General features: G+C 43.1%; 1 protein-coding gene across 2 annotated transcripts in view; it reads right to left on the bottom strand.

Annotated features, from left to right (window-relative positions):
- The window catches only part of ZDHHC14 (zinc finger DHHC-type palmitoyltransferase 14), a 272,396-nt gene extending 258,086 nt beyond the window's left edge, over positions 1-14,310 (bottom strand). For both annotated transcript variants that reach the window (XM_059083211.2, XM_059083212.2), the window contains exon 1: positions 13,994-14,310. In XM_059083211.2, the coding sequence (XP_058939194.1) occupies positions 13,994-14,238 (245 nt within the window). In that variant the 5' untranslated portion in view covers positions 14,239-14,310. The remainder of the gene's footprint in view (positions 1-13,993) is intronic.
- Positions 14,311-14,803: the final 493 nt, after the last annotated feature.

Below are 14,803 nucleotides of genomic sequence, written 5' to 3'. Positions count from 1 at the left end.
ACAGGGAAGAGTGGACATCCAGCTCACAACAGTGTCAGGGAGGCATCCCTATCAGGGCCGTGTTTCCACATTCAACCCTCTCCAAAATAAAGAGACAGGACTGCTCAACACAGAGCTCTTAGAGAATAGAGGTTCTCATCTACACTCAATAAAGCGGGAGAAATCCAGAAAGTCCTTGAACACCACTTTTTAAGTTTTGTGTGGATTTACTTTTCCACATAATGGGCATGTGAGCCTATCACTATAAATGCAACGAACACAGCGTGGAAGGGAACTTGAGAAAGAAAGCCGGGAGTGGCCTGGGGTGATGAGGGCCTGGACCACTGGGACTAAACTACTTTCCCACCAGGACACATGTGACAAAGGACACCTCTCCCAAGGGAGATCCGGGGTTGGCACACTTTTGGATGCCTTATCTAGCTGCAACTCTTTTCTCTCCTGCTCAAGGACACGTTGGAATGGAGGTGAGTGAGAGGAGCTGGCCTTGAATCTGTTGTAATTAAAAACAAATGCTCCAACTCCAGCACTGAGCGCTGTCAGTCACACAGATTGCTGCACACGCCAACCCAGTCTCAACACTTCACTTGAGAAATTCTGGGGGTGAAGTTTTCCAGTTACTATGGCTGTCTAATAATCCTCCCCAAAGCATACTGGCTTGAAACCACATTATTTTGTTCACGAATCTGCAGTGTGGGCAGAGCTGGGCAGGGATAGCTCATGTCTGCTCCTTTCAGCTTCGACCAGGGTGGTTCAGAGACTGGGGAGGCATGGAATGGAACCATGTGAAGGCTCACACTCTCACATACCTAGCCTCTGAGCTATAAAGACTCAAACAGCCAGAGGCTAGAACAGCTGGGCATCCGTGGGCACCTCTGTCTCTATAAGGCCTGGGGTCTCTCCACATGGTCTCTGTATTATATAGCTAGACTTCTTACGTGGCTGCTCAGGGCTCTAAGGTACATGTCCCCAGTACAAGAGAACGGGAGAGAGAGAGAGAGAGAGAGAGAGAGAGAGAGAGAGAGAGAGAGAGAGAGAGAGAGAGAGAGAGATGGCCCATGTACCAGGTGGAAGCTTTACCACATTTTCTAACCTAGCCTCAGAAATCACACAGCATCACTTCTGCCATGTTCTGTTCTTTAGAACTGAGTCTCTAAGGCTGGACCATAGTCGAGGGGAGAATTACACTCCATCTTTTTTTTTTTTTGGATGGGAAGAGGGTTAAAGATTTTGTGAATATGTTTGAAACCTACTACATAAGTATGGAAGCAGGAAGAATACATCCTAAGAGACATTAAAGCAAAAGATTAGTAGAGTGTGGTAACTGAAAGTATATGAGGAAGGTGAAAAGAGAGAGCACTTCCAGGATGAACTCTGGGGATGAGGAGTATTTTCTTTAATGAGAATGGTGGAGTCATGAACAATGCATCTGGTTTTCAATACCTTCCTTTCTGGGCATTAGAGGACATCTTGCCTGTCTCCACAGGCAAGAGGAAATGCAAGACAGGAGGGCAGGTGCTCTAAGCAGGGGACAAGAGACAGATGAAGTCACATTGGAAGAGGTAAGAGTGTCACCATGATGGCTCAAACTTGCTTGAGAAAGTAAGAAAGGCAGACAGGAAATGGACAAAGGTAATTAAGGGCAAGAAGGACAGAGCAGATATAATACACGAAAAAAAGAAGTAACTAAAGGTAAGTAGAAGATGAACATCCTAAAAGCTAAAGGAAGAAAAAGTTTCCAAAAAAAGAAGAACGTACTCACAGGCTCTTATACCACTGAGGGAAAAGGAAAAAGAAAAACGGAAAAAAAGGGACACTGGATTTTGGCAAGGAAGACAAAATCTACTATCTGTACAAGGAGAGACAGTAATTTCTACTATCTGTACAAGGAGAGACAATAATTTCCCATCGCAGTAAGTAGGACTAACACCTCTAGTAGACTCCAGTGTTTTGTGTTAAAATAAGCTGTTTCATGAGAAGTGCCTGAAAACCATCAAAAGATAGCAGACTATAAAACTTAAACTCTTTCCCAAGTGAGTTAGACAGCCAGCCATTCCTCCACCGATAAGACTATCTCCAGGCAAACCACATCCACCCTAGGGGGCCGTTGGCTACACCCTCCTCTATCAGCCACCTTGCACAGCCTTGTTGCATTCCAATGGCTCTCAACAGCAAGACCAGTCCCCGTGGTCTCTGAAGTCAGAAGTTTTGAAAGTCCAGTTTGAAGATGTATGGAAATTCACATTTCTTAATGATTTGTTCTCTCCAAATACACTTAAAATGTTCTGAAATAAAATAGTCTCCTTATAGTTGAAAGCAAGTCTACTTCAAAAATTTCTGGGTAGGGGCGGACAAGGAAGTCTATTCTAATGGTATGACAGCTCTCAGCTGAAGAGTCAAGGAGGTAGGGGCTGAAACAGACCAAAATTAAGGATAAGACAACCTCTACAAATTGGAGAAATGGAGTCAAGGGAAAGGGAGACACACACACACACACACACACACACACACACACACACACACACAGAGCCATCACATTTCTCTTCATCCTGGGCCTGATCTTGGCAGGGGAAGAGATTTTCTCTCTCAAGTAGAGCAGGGAGACTGACAAGTCTATAAGAGCACAGGGCTGGCTGGTTCAATCAGAAATCCTTCTATCAGGACTGTCAACAAAAACCAGCTACATTGGGCTTCCCTGGTGGCGCAGCGGTTGAGAGTCCGCCTGCCGATGCAGGGGACGTGGGTTCGTGCCCCGGTCCGGGAAGATCCCACATGCCACGGAGCGGCTGGGCCCGTGAGCCGTGGCCGCTGAGCCTGCGCGTCCGGAGCCTGTGCTCCGCAACAGGAGAGGCCACAGCGGTGAGAGGCCCGCGTACCGCAAAAAAAAAAAAAAAAAAAAAAACCAGCTACATGAGAAAAGGTTGGTAACAGAATCTTAATTACAGGTACTCTGAGGGGCTGTATCTAAGTTACACATGAGATGAGAGAAGAGTTTTCAAACCCAAAGTATTATAAGTGAGGGGAAAAAAGTTAAAGTTTTCTCTTAAAAATCAATGAAAAACTAGTGCCAAATTAAACTCTGAAGATGAAGGTGAAATTTGTGATAAAGTACCTCACTCATCATAAGGATATATATTTCTTTAAACCTTGCTCTTAATTGTATACAACTTCAATGACTAGTTAATATTCATGATTTATCATTTTGATAAATATTTTATCATCATGTAAAAGCATAACAGATTGCATCCCATGCTAAATTCTCTCAGTTACCCAGGCCTGAGAATTTGGGTCTAGACATCATAGTCATTGCCAGGACATCCTTAAGAAGAAATCAAAACCTACGCAGAGGCAGCCTTGCATATTCTACCCTATAAAGTGATAGTAAATGCCAAGATTCAGTGAGAAGTCAAAGAAAGAAATATTAGAAAGAGTATAAGGAATAAATTGAGCATATTTAAACAAACCAAATATTATAGCAATAAAAACTAATTACATATATATACAACAACATAAATGAATCTGAGAAACACAACATTAAGCTAAAAAAATCACAAGTTGAAAATTGTAAGAGCAATCACTCCCACTCTAACAATGAGAACAAGCCAGATTAGCTACAAAAGCACAGTTTTTAAAATATATCAGGGAGCTGAGGATGCAAAGAAGCCTAAATGTGTCAGGCCCTTCCCAGCTTTCATTCCTAGCAAAGTGGCAGGAAGAACAGGAATCCACCATAGACAGGAATAAGGAGAAACCAGCAAATTTTTAATTAGGTTAATGGCTATAAATGGACTGCTATATGGATTAGAATTCCAAGGAGACACAGCCACAGAGTAGGTCTACGCCACCAGCCAACTCTTCCCTATGGATCTTCACCGAACACATAGCAAGAATATACCAAAGGCTTAGATGGGGCAGGAGTTTTGAGAGACAACTGCCCTGACACCTATGGGACTGTCCCCAAGGGTAAGGCAGGGGTCAGAGCATAAAAATATGAGAAAATCTCTCAGGCACTTCAGTCCTTCACTCAGGCCACTCTGCAGTCATCCAAAAGCTGAGACTGAACATCTGGGCAGAAAGAGATGTCCTAGGTATAGAAAGCTGGGGCAAGACTGCAAAGAAAACTCTCCAGTAGCCCAAAAAGCTGGCAGTCTAGCTGAAAAACAAATCTTCCACAGTAAGCTGGTGCTGGGCTGTGAAGCATGAAGAGTTTTGCCAGGGATAAGATCCCAATCCCTGCTAAAGGGAAAGTCCTGATTCTTCCCTCAAAACATCTGAAGTCAGTGATGAAATGAATCTAACTAAAGCTTCACCAAAGCACACACCCATTTCACTTACAAATGAGACTGACTCAGCCCACACTCTACTGGCCTGAAAGGAGACCATACCCTTTAAAATTACTGAAGTGTCAACAATTCTTTTACACACAATAGCTAGCATGTAATAAAAAATTATGAGAAATACAAAGAAGGGAGAAACTGTAAGCCACAGTCAAGAGAAGAAATAGCCAAAAGAAGCAGATCCAGAGATGACAGATGCTGGCATCATTAGGCAAGGACTCCAAAATAACTACAAAAAATATGTTAAAGTATCCAGTAGAAAATATGGACATAAAGAGATAGGTTCCAGATGGCAGAGTAGAAGGAAGTGCTCTCACTCCCTCTTGCGAGAGCACTGGAATCACAACTAACTGCTGAACAAGCCTCAACAGGAAGACACTGGAACTCACCAAAAAAGATACCCCACATCCAAAGACAAAGGAGAAGCCACAATGAGATGGTAGGAGGGGTGCAATCACAATAAAATCAAATCCCATAACTGCTGGGTGGGTGACTCACCAACTGGAGAACACGTATACCACAGAAGTCCACCCACTGCAGTGAAGGTTCTGAGCCCCACATCAGGCTTCCCAAGCTGGGGGTCCAGCAATGGGAGGAGGAATTCCTAGAGAATCAGACTTTGAAGGCTAGCGGGATTTGATTGCAGGACTTTGACAGGACTGGGGGAAACAGAGACTCCACCCTTGTAGGGCACACATAAAGTAGTGCGAGCATCAGGACCCAGGGGAAAGAGTAGTGACCCCATATAAGATTAAACCAGACCTACCTGCTAGTGTTGGAGGGTTTCCTGCAGAGGCAGGGGGTGGCTGTGTGTCACCCTGAGGACAAGGACACTGGCAGCAGAAGTTCTGGGAAGTACTCCTTGGCATGAGCCCTCCCAGAGTCTGCCATTAGCCCCACCAAAGAGCCCAGGTAGGCTCCAGTGTTCCATTGTATCAGGTCAGACAACCAACAGGTAGGGAACCCAGCCCCACCCATCAGGAGACAAGTGGATTAAAGTTTTACTGAGCTCCGCCCACCAGAGCAACAGCTAGCTCTACCCCACCAGTCCCTCCCATCAGGAAACTTGCACAAGTCTCTTAGATAGCCTCATCCACCAGAGGGCAGACAGCAGAAGCAAGAAGAACTACAATCCTGCAGCCTGTGTAACAAAAACCACATTCACAGAAATATAGACAAGATGAAAAAGCAGAGAGCTATGTACCAGATGAAGGAACAAATTAAAACACCAGAATAACAACTAAATGAAGTGGAGATAGGCAACCTTCCAGAAAAAGAATTCAGAATAATGATAGTGAAGATGATCCAGGACCTCGGAAAAAGAATGGAGGCAAAGATCAAGAAGATGCAAGAAATGTTTAATAAAGACCTAGAAGAATTAAAGAACAAACAAATAGAGATGAACAATACAATAACTGAAATGAAAAATACACTAGAAGGAACCAATAGCAGAATAACTGAGGCAGATGAACTGATAAGTGACCTGGAAGACAGAATGGTGGAATTCACTGCAGCAGAAGATAATAAAGAAAAAAAGAATGAAAAGACATGAAGACAGCCTAAGAGACCTCTGGGACAACATTAAATGCAAAAACATTCGCATTATAGGGGTCCCAGAAGGAGAAGAGAGAAAGGACCTGAGAAAATATTTGAACAGATTATAGTCGAAAACTTCCCTAACGTGGGAAAGGAAATAGCCACCTAAGTCCAGGAAGCACAGAGAGTCCCATACAGGATAAACCCAAGGAGAAACACGCCGAGACACACAGTAATCAAATTGGCAAAAATTTAAGACAAAGAAAAACTATCTAAAGCAGCAAGAGAAAAATGACAACATACAAGGAAACTCCCATAAGGTTAACAGCTGATTTCTCAGCAGAAATTCTACAAGCCAGAAGGAAGTGCCATGACATGCTCAAAGTGATGAAAGTGAAGAACCTACAACTAAGATTACTCTACCCTGCAAGGATCTCATTCAGATTCGAAGGAGAAATCAAAAGCTTTACAAACAAGCAAAAGCTAAGAGAATTCAGTACCACCAAACCACCTCTACAAAAAAGAAAATTACGGACCAATAACACTGATGAATATGGATGCAAAAATCCTCAACAAAATACTAGCAAACAGAATCCAACAGCACATGAAAAGGATCATACACCATGAACAAGTGGGGTTTATCCCAGGGATGCAAGGATTCTTCAAAATACGCAAATCAATCAATGTGATACACCATATTAACAAACTGAAGAATAAAAATCATATGATCATCTCAACATATGCAGAAAAAGCTTTTGACAAAATTCAACACCCATTTATTATAAAAACTCTCCAGAAAGTAGGCATAGAGGGAACCTACCTCAACATGATAAAGGCCATATATGACAAGCCCACAGCAAACATCATTCTCAATGGTGAAAAACTGAAAGCACTTCCTCTAAGATCAGGCACAAGACAAGGATGTCCACTCTCACCACTATTATTTAACATAGTTCTGGAAGTCCTAGCCATGGCAATCAGAGAAGAAAAAGAAATAAAAGGAATACAAATTGGAAAAGAAGAAGTAAAAGTCTCACTCTTTGCAGATGACATGATACTATACATAGAGAAACCTAAAGATGCCACCTGAAAACTACTAGAGCTAATCAATGAATTTGGTAAAGTGGCAGGATACAAAATTAATGCACAGAAATCTCTTGCATTCCTGTACACTAATGATACAAGAAATGCTAAAAGAAGTACTTTAGGCCATAGGGAAATAATACAGATGCAAGAAATAGAGTACCAGAAATAGTAAATATGTGAGGATAAATACAAAATTCTATTTAAAATTATCTCTATTTCATATATGTACAAATGTATATGTGTCTTAGATTTTACATGCTTGTAGAGGTTTTATTTTAAAGTATATTTATTTTATACATGTATATACATTTATGTTTCTTTTAAATACTATTGACTGCTTTTAAATAATAACATTACTGGATTGTATCATACACAGATATAAAATATATGACAATAAGAGTTCAAAGGGTGGGAAAAGTGGAATTATAACATTATAGGTTTCTTGTATTATTTCTGAAGTACAATATTACTATTTGGAGGTAGACTATTAAAGAGTAAAGATGCATATTCTAATCTCTTAAGCAGCTACTAAAAAAATACAAAGAAACATAGCCCACATTTTTTTAAAGGAAATAAAATGGAATACTAAAAATAGGCAATTCACCTAAAAGAAGGCAAGAAGGAGGAAAAGAGGAAAAACATATTAGATAAATAGAAAACAAATACCAAGATGATAAACTTTAACCCACCAGTATTGGGACAAAGTCAAAATTTGAATGTGGATTATTGTATCCATGTTAAATTTCCTGAAATTGATGCTAATACTGTGTTTGTATAAGAGAACACCCTTTTTCTTAAGAATTACATGCTGAAAAATATGGATATAAAAGAGCATGACATCTGCAACTTACTCTTCAATGGGTCAGAGAGGGTAAGGAGAGACGAGGAAGAGAGAGTTTTTTTAAATAAAAGACTTTCATTATTTTTATATAGAGAGAAGAAAATTTTCTTTATATTTTTTATAGAGAAAAATAAGCCAAACTAAACAACCTGTTGTTTGGGAATGCATACATTCAACAGTCTTGAGGAAAAAAGAGCAAGGCATTAATAATGACTAGCTCAGATGGCGATGACCTCAGGGAGAGGCAGGAAGATGGGACAGGGCTGAAACCCAAAGGATATAAGTAGATTCAAAAGCCCTGGTAATTTTTTTTTTTTCAGAAGCCCTGTTATTGATATGGTTCTTGAGTGAGTGGTAGTTTCATGGGGGCTCTTTAGACTCATGAAAAGTATTTTATTTCAAAATTGCATGTGTGTTGTTATATATAATCTTCTATATCAATCTAATATTATATTTTTTAAATGGGGGGGAATTGAAGGAATACTAGAAGATTATCCAGTTTATAAAAATTAGCTTGAATTCGGACCAACTTTTCTATTTAGTGAAGAACTAAACAAAAGCATTAAGAAAGTCCCCAACTCTTACTTGACATTTTATCAACTGACATTTTATCAGATCCATATTTCTATGGAAGTATCTAATTATAAGCATCTATTGACCACTACTGTCTTCCCTTTCCTAACAACCTGAGCTACAAAACAATGAACATACTTCCTTGAAACTCTTAATTTCTCTTGCTAAGACATAATAACTCTGCCTTGAATAAATTATGTGTAGTATTGTACTGCAAAAGAAAAATCTCCAGCTTATGTAGATATAGCCCAATAAATAACTGATCACCATTACCCTGTTATAGGAACCTACAAGAGTCCCTTCCGCATAATTTGATGTCAGTTCCCACTAGCTGAGAGAAGACAGTGAAATACAAGTAGTCAGTAGAATCCTTAAAAGTCCTATTATATAAATTCAAGTATCCAAAGACAAGAACCTATAAAATGCAAAATTACTCTACATGTTGGTGGTTGTTGGCTAACCTTCATATATATCACAGAGTGCTTTATTTGTTTAAAGTGTTTAGTTAAAAAATAAAGGAAAAATAGAAAGAAGCTTTGGTTAGTGAAGAGAACATCACAACTCTATAACTAGTTTTCTAAGTAACTAAGAAAATCTTTTATTTCTTCTGCTTCAACTGATACATTGGAAAAGGGGTGATATTTGACTCTGAATTCAGAAGAATTACATTGATAATCAAGGCAAATATGTTCTATATCATTAATTTTACATTTTATTAATGTTCCCAACTTTACAAAATGAAAAACTGAAGCACATGGAAGTTATTTTTCAGTCTGTTTCAATTTTACCATTATTTCATTAAATGATAAATATTTACTGAGAGCCTGCTATGTACCAGCTACTGCTCTAGGTGCTGGGGGAACATCAGTGAACAAAACAAATCGAGTCCCTACCCCCAGGGAATTTAAATGTGTTAATCACACATAAATGAATAGGTTAGTGCATTCATGTCAAGAGCCATTAACAAGGTTTTGAAGCCACCTAAAATTCTTGTGGAGCCACAGTGGGTTGGTTATAAAGTAAAGTATCCTTGGGGCTTCCCTGGTGGCGCAGTGGTTGAGAATCTGCCTGCCAATGCAGGGGACACGGGTTCGAGTCCTGATCTGGGAGGATCCCACATGCCGCGGAGCAACTAGGCCCGTGAGCCACAGCTACTGAGCCTGCGCGTCTGGAGCCTGTGCTCCGCAACAAGAGAGGCTGCGATACTGAGAGGCCTGCGCACCGCGATGAAGAGTGGCCCCCGCCTGCCACAACTAGTGCAAGCTCTAGCACAGAAACGAAGACCCAACACAGCCATAAGTAAATAAACAAATAAATTTTTTTAAATCTAAAGTAAAGTACCCTCCAAACTGTCTGTGGTGACAGCATAGACTTGGGAGACAGTCAAGTCCAAGATCTGAGCAGGCCTCTCCTGGCCTCAGGGGATGCTCCTGGAAACAGGAACCTCATCTGCAACTCAGTTCAGCTACTTCTTTCTGCACCTGTGATCAAGAGACTATGAAATGTCAGTACTTCAGGACCAAAGACTTTTTTTTTTTCAAATTTTCAACTCTAAACAAAAGTGGGCTATATGTGTGTATAAGTCAGAGAGAAAGAAATTGATAATGTTCACTGATCTTTTCAAATGGCAATTTTGGGGTGTGTGAGAATGAGGACATTGTAGGGAGTCTTTGATGAGCCAGCCCCTCAGTACGTGCAAGGGGCAGTGAGATGTCTCCATAGCAATGCAACCAACTTCCACCCTTCCCTCTTAAACACAGCCATGTAATGCTGTCACTTTGGACCAGTACTCCATATGTTTAATAAAAGATGTCTAAAGATAAATAGCCCCGCCCTACTTGACAAAGACTGGAGAGTTGCTTCAGGTTTCTTCTAGGTGCTTTATTACTGTCTTCTCGATTCTGAGATGGTAGCTCCAAAAATGGAAATGAAATCCACTCCCTGCTTCTTGTAGGCTTCCTCACTGCCCTCGCTCAGGGTCTGGATAAAAGGCGCAAGAGCAAAGCTGCCCCTCAGACTCACGCAGAGGTCTCTGTTTAACTGCAGACTACACAGTTCCACATTTTTTCAGCCCTAATATGCTATCACTGTCATGCTTGCTTCCTAATCCACATACTCCGTCCTTCACAGGTTCTCAGAAAGGGGTGACCAGAGTCCTTGGGAGGCTATTTCTAAGTTCTGCTCTAATAACATGTACTATTTAATGAGTACTATGTATCAGACACTGTACTAAATACACTTCATTTAATCTTCACAACGTTTAAAGGTAGATATTATTAATCCCATTTAACAGACTGGGAAACTAAGGTTTAGAAAAGTCATCTAATTTGTCTAGGGTCATATTTCTGGGAAGAATTTTGGGATCTGTCCTTCCGAAAGGCATACATGCCTGTAACCACTATATTCTATATTTGGAGGAGCAGCAGCACAGAGCATCGGAAATATCACAGGCTTTCCAGCCAGAAGCCTGGCCACTAATTACTGTGTGATCTTAGGTGATTATTTAACCTCTGCAAGCCTCTGTCGCTTCATCTTCAAGGTGAGAAAAATCATTCCACCCTGCCTTTCTTCCACGGTTGAAGACAGTATCAACACCTGTTGCTGCATTCCAAGAAGTCCACTTCTCTTGAACAAAGTTCCCTGTCCATCTCTTCAAGGTCAGGAAGGAGAGGTGGGGTGGGGAAAAGTTGCAGGAAAAGGAGGTCTAAAACTAAGTTTAGAAGTTATATGTCTTATTTTCAAATTTCATATTTGCCTTTGCGTTACAGTATGGAGAAACATGGACCCTCATGTTTAAAAACAAATTCTGCTAATATTAAAGTTATCTAGACATGAAATTAATCAAAATAGGCAACCACATAGTATATGCTCAATAAATAACTGAAGGAAGGCAGACAGACAGCAGACAAAACTGGTATCCTGGGCTTCCCTGGTGGCGCAGTGGTTGAGAGTCCGCCTGCCAATGCAGGGGACGTGGGTTCGCGCCCCGGTCCGGGAGGATCCCACGTGCCGCGGAGCGGCTGGGCCCGTGAGCCGTGGCCGCTGAGCCTGCGCGTCCGGAGCCTGTGCTCCGCAGCGGGAGAGGCCACAGCAGTGAGAGGCCCACGTACCGCAAAACAAAACAAAAAATTGGCATTCTCTCTTGATCTCTCCTAGCCTGTTGGCATTTCATTTCCCGTGCATGTGACTAATTGGGTCTCTGAGTCTCTATCAAATTAATTTGGACAAAGTGATTTAATTTCACTCTGGCATTAGCAATAGTAAAGAACTTAAAAGCAATACAGTGACAAATATTATCGCTAAAGCGTAACATTCTATGATTTGAGCAGCCCCTATGATTTTTTGTAACTGAGGCATCATGTTACGATGAGCCTATTTTCTTGAAATTTCAAATTGCCTAACTGAAGCAACGCTCGTGGGCACCAAAGACACACGTACACGTAGAGCCGATCTAAAACTGAAGCTGCCGACGGTCGCTAATAAAATCCCAGGGCACATGTTTATTCCTACAGCCATCCATTAACACAACGCTGACACAGAAAGATCCCTAACAACCTGCTAGTGAGGACTTTGGGGAACTCTTGGAAGAAACACACAGAGATGAGGTGAAAATGAACTTATGGTGGTTTGGTTAAAAGCAGTGTTTGAAAGAAGAAAGTAAAAGAAAGTAAAAGTAATAACTGCAGGGGACCCCTAACCATACAGTGGGGATTTGGGTGTTTAGAGAAAATGAAATAGTCACGATCCTAAATGAAACACACTTGTGGCTGAAGCTCTGTAACACAATCACAAAATTAATCCATTCTCTCCACTCTAACACTGCACAAAAAGCGCAAAGATGCCAGTATAGATCCATTCAAAACTTTGTTAACATTAGGAACATAGTGAATATGCTCTACCTAGGGGAACACCTGTAATGAAAGCCACCGTTGGAAGGATGGCATTTCTGTTCAACCACATGGCATCACCATTTATTATGGGCCCTTCCCCCAGTTCCCCAGGTGTGTAAGGACAAGAGGGTGGCTCTGGGTGGGGGCAGGGGAACAGCAGCAGGCACAGTAGGGCATTTCTCCCGTCATCCTGAAAGCCTCTCCATACCCTTACCCTCCCGTAACCGGGTCCCCAGACAGACTCCACCAACTAGTCTCAAATGTGCACAGAAGTTAAACGTCTAGAAGAGACCTGGAAATTTTACATAGTCAGAAATGGAGGTGCTGTCTGTCAGAAAGGCTGGGGGAGGGGAGGAGGTTATATCTGAGATCTCTCTCCTCACCTGTTCTCACTCAATCTCATTAAAATGGTTCATCACAGCACAATGTTCAGATACAAAATGTTTCCCCTCAGAGTCAGAGGGCTTTAAGTGAAAAGTATTAAACTGTCAAGAGATCATCCATTTCTGACTGAGACAGCATTTGGAATATCAAACACCAGGCACAAAATCAGAGCCTATTAATACTTACCACAGACAAAAGTAAACATACACAAAAGCTTTTAATTAACCCTATCCAACAGAAGCAGAAAGAGTATCATGCCCCATAATAGCTAGGAAAAGCAAAGAACTCCCAATAAATATATTGTTTTGTTTTAATGGGAGGGGGTAGTAGCTACAAGTTTCAATGAGCATAAGATACCAAGAATTACACAAGAAGCTGCATTACAAATGTTGGACCCAATAAAATAAGAGCAACTGAAGTGGATTCTGAAATGTGGTTAAACTATTTTATCTAATACTATTAACAAATAAGAAGATCTTTCACTAGTTGGCAGGAAGATAGTTGCTACTAGCCAATTTGATTTTCCTGAATGGAGAAGAGTGCATGCACTTTTTTCCCCCGATAAAAGCCCTAAAGTCCCAAAGTTTTGTTTCTGGAATCAGAAGTTACTATGCAGTGTCATACTCTTCCTGACAGGCCTACAGTCTCCTTTTACCTGTTCCCCAATATTGGGAGGGGAGGAGAAGGTGTTTGCTTGGAACATTTTTTTACTGAAACTTTTTTAAAAAGTGAATCGTTTAGAAACCTGATAGTAAATCAGAAATTGATCAAGAGTGAACAGCTAAGGAGAACGAAAAATGAAATTATCCTTCCAAGCCACATGGAGTGGCCGACACTCTGAGACCTAAAATAACCAAGATTTCTCGTTAGTCAGGGAAGGTATGTAGAAGATTTAGTCAACTGAGCTTCACAAGATGCCCTACAGCTCTCGCGAGCACGAAAGGAAGTCGATTCTGTTTATCCCTGACCTAAGGATCTGCCTCAACCCTGCTTCCCACAGAAGGCTACATCTGGGCTGGTTTGCTAGTCTCCAAACTCAGTAGGGCCCGCGCCAAGAATCAGTCACCTGCGAGGTGCCACTCAACCCTTGCGAGCAACAAGGCCGGCACACCTTCCAAGTGTCCTCTCTCCCCTCGCCTCCACTCCCAGAGCCCGACCCAGAACTGCATTATCTCCGGGGACCGAAAAGCAAACAGACCTTTTAAAGAAAAAGAGGGAGAGCGGGGTCTGTATTATATAACAATATACAATAGATAAGGCTTCTAGAAAACGAAAGTAGCGAGGGGAGAGGGCTAGGGATCGGGGAGGCGAGGGGTGCCAGGCGTCGGGGAGCTTTCGCCACCACTTACTCGAAGGCGAAGAAGAGTCCGCTAGTGACCAGGATGAGGATGAGAGTCAGGTAGAAGACGCCCGTCTGCCGGGCCATCATGATCCTCCCGTTGCAGAAGAACTTGTTTCTTCCTGGGAAAACCTCCCATTTCCTCCGGGCCGCGATTTTCTTCTTCTTGTGGGGCGACTCCATGGGGGAGGAGCTGTGGGTGCTGATCTGACTGTACTCGCAGTCTTTCATGGGCCCGCCGCCGCCGGGAGGCATCCACGAGGGCAGCCGGCTGGGGGCGCACACCCCCAGCAGCCCCCCGGCCGCGCGGCCCCCGCCGAGCCACGACCGCCGCCGGCCGCCCGGCCGCCCCCAGAGCCTCGGCGCCGCGGCCCCTACGCGGGCTCCCGGCTCGGCGACAACTTTGCCGAGGACACCCAGGTTAACCCTTTGGGGAGCCCAGCTGTCATAGCCGGATCCCCTGCCTAGAGGGACGGTGCTCGCCCGCAGTCCTCGGCGGCGGTCCTCAGTCGCTTCCAGCCCGCGTGCTGGGGCTCCGGGGCCCCGCGGGGCGCGGGGAGCTGCCCAGCCGCCCCGCTGCTTGCCGCGCGCCCTCCCCCTCGCACAGCCGCTCGCTCGGCCCCGCCGGCCCCGGCCCTCCGGCCGCGCCTCGGCTCTGGCCCGCCGACCCCCGAGCGCTGCGCCCCGAGGCGACACGAGGCGGCGGCCCCGGCGCCGGCTTCCTCGGGAGCCACTTCTGCGCCTCGGTCAGGTTTATTCTAATCCTTCCTCCCGGCGGCGGATCCTCCCCAGGAGAGAGCGATGGAAACTGGGAGGCAGC

This window comes from Kogia breviceps, chromosome 13 (assembly GCF_026419965.1).
Source record: "Kogia breviceps isolate mKogBre1 chromosome 13, mKogBre1 haplotype 1, whole genome shotgun sequence".
NCBI classification, from domain to species: Eukaryota; Metazoa; Chordata; class Mammalia; order Artiodactyla; family Physeteridae; genus Kogia; species Kogia breviceps.
The sequence above is the reverse complement of the archived record's forward strand: the minus strand, read 5'-3'. Positions and strand labels throughout refer to the sequence as shown.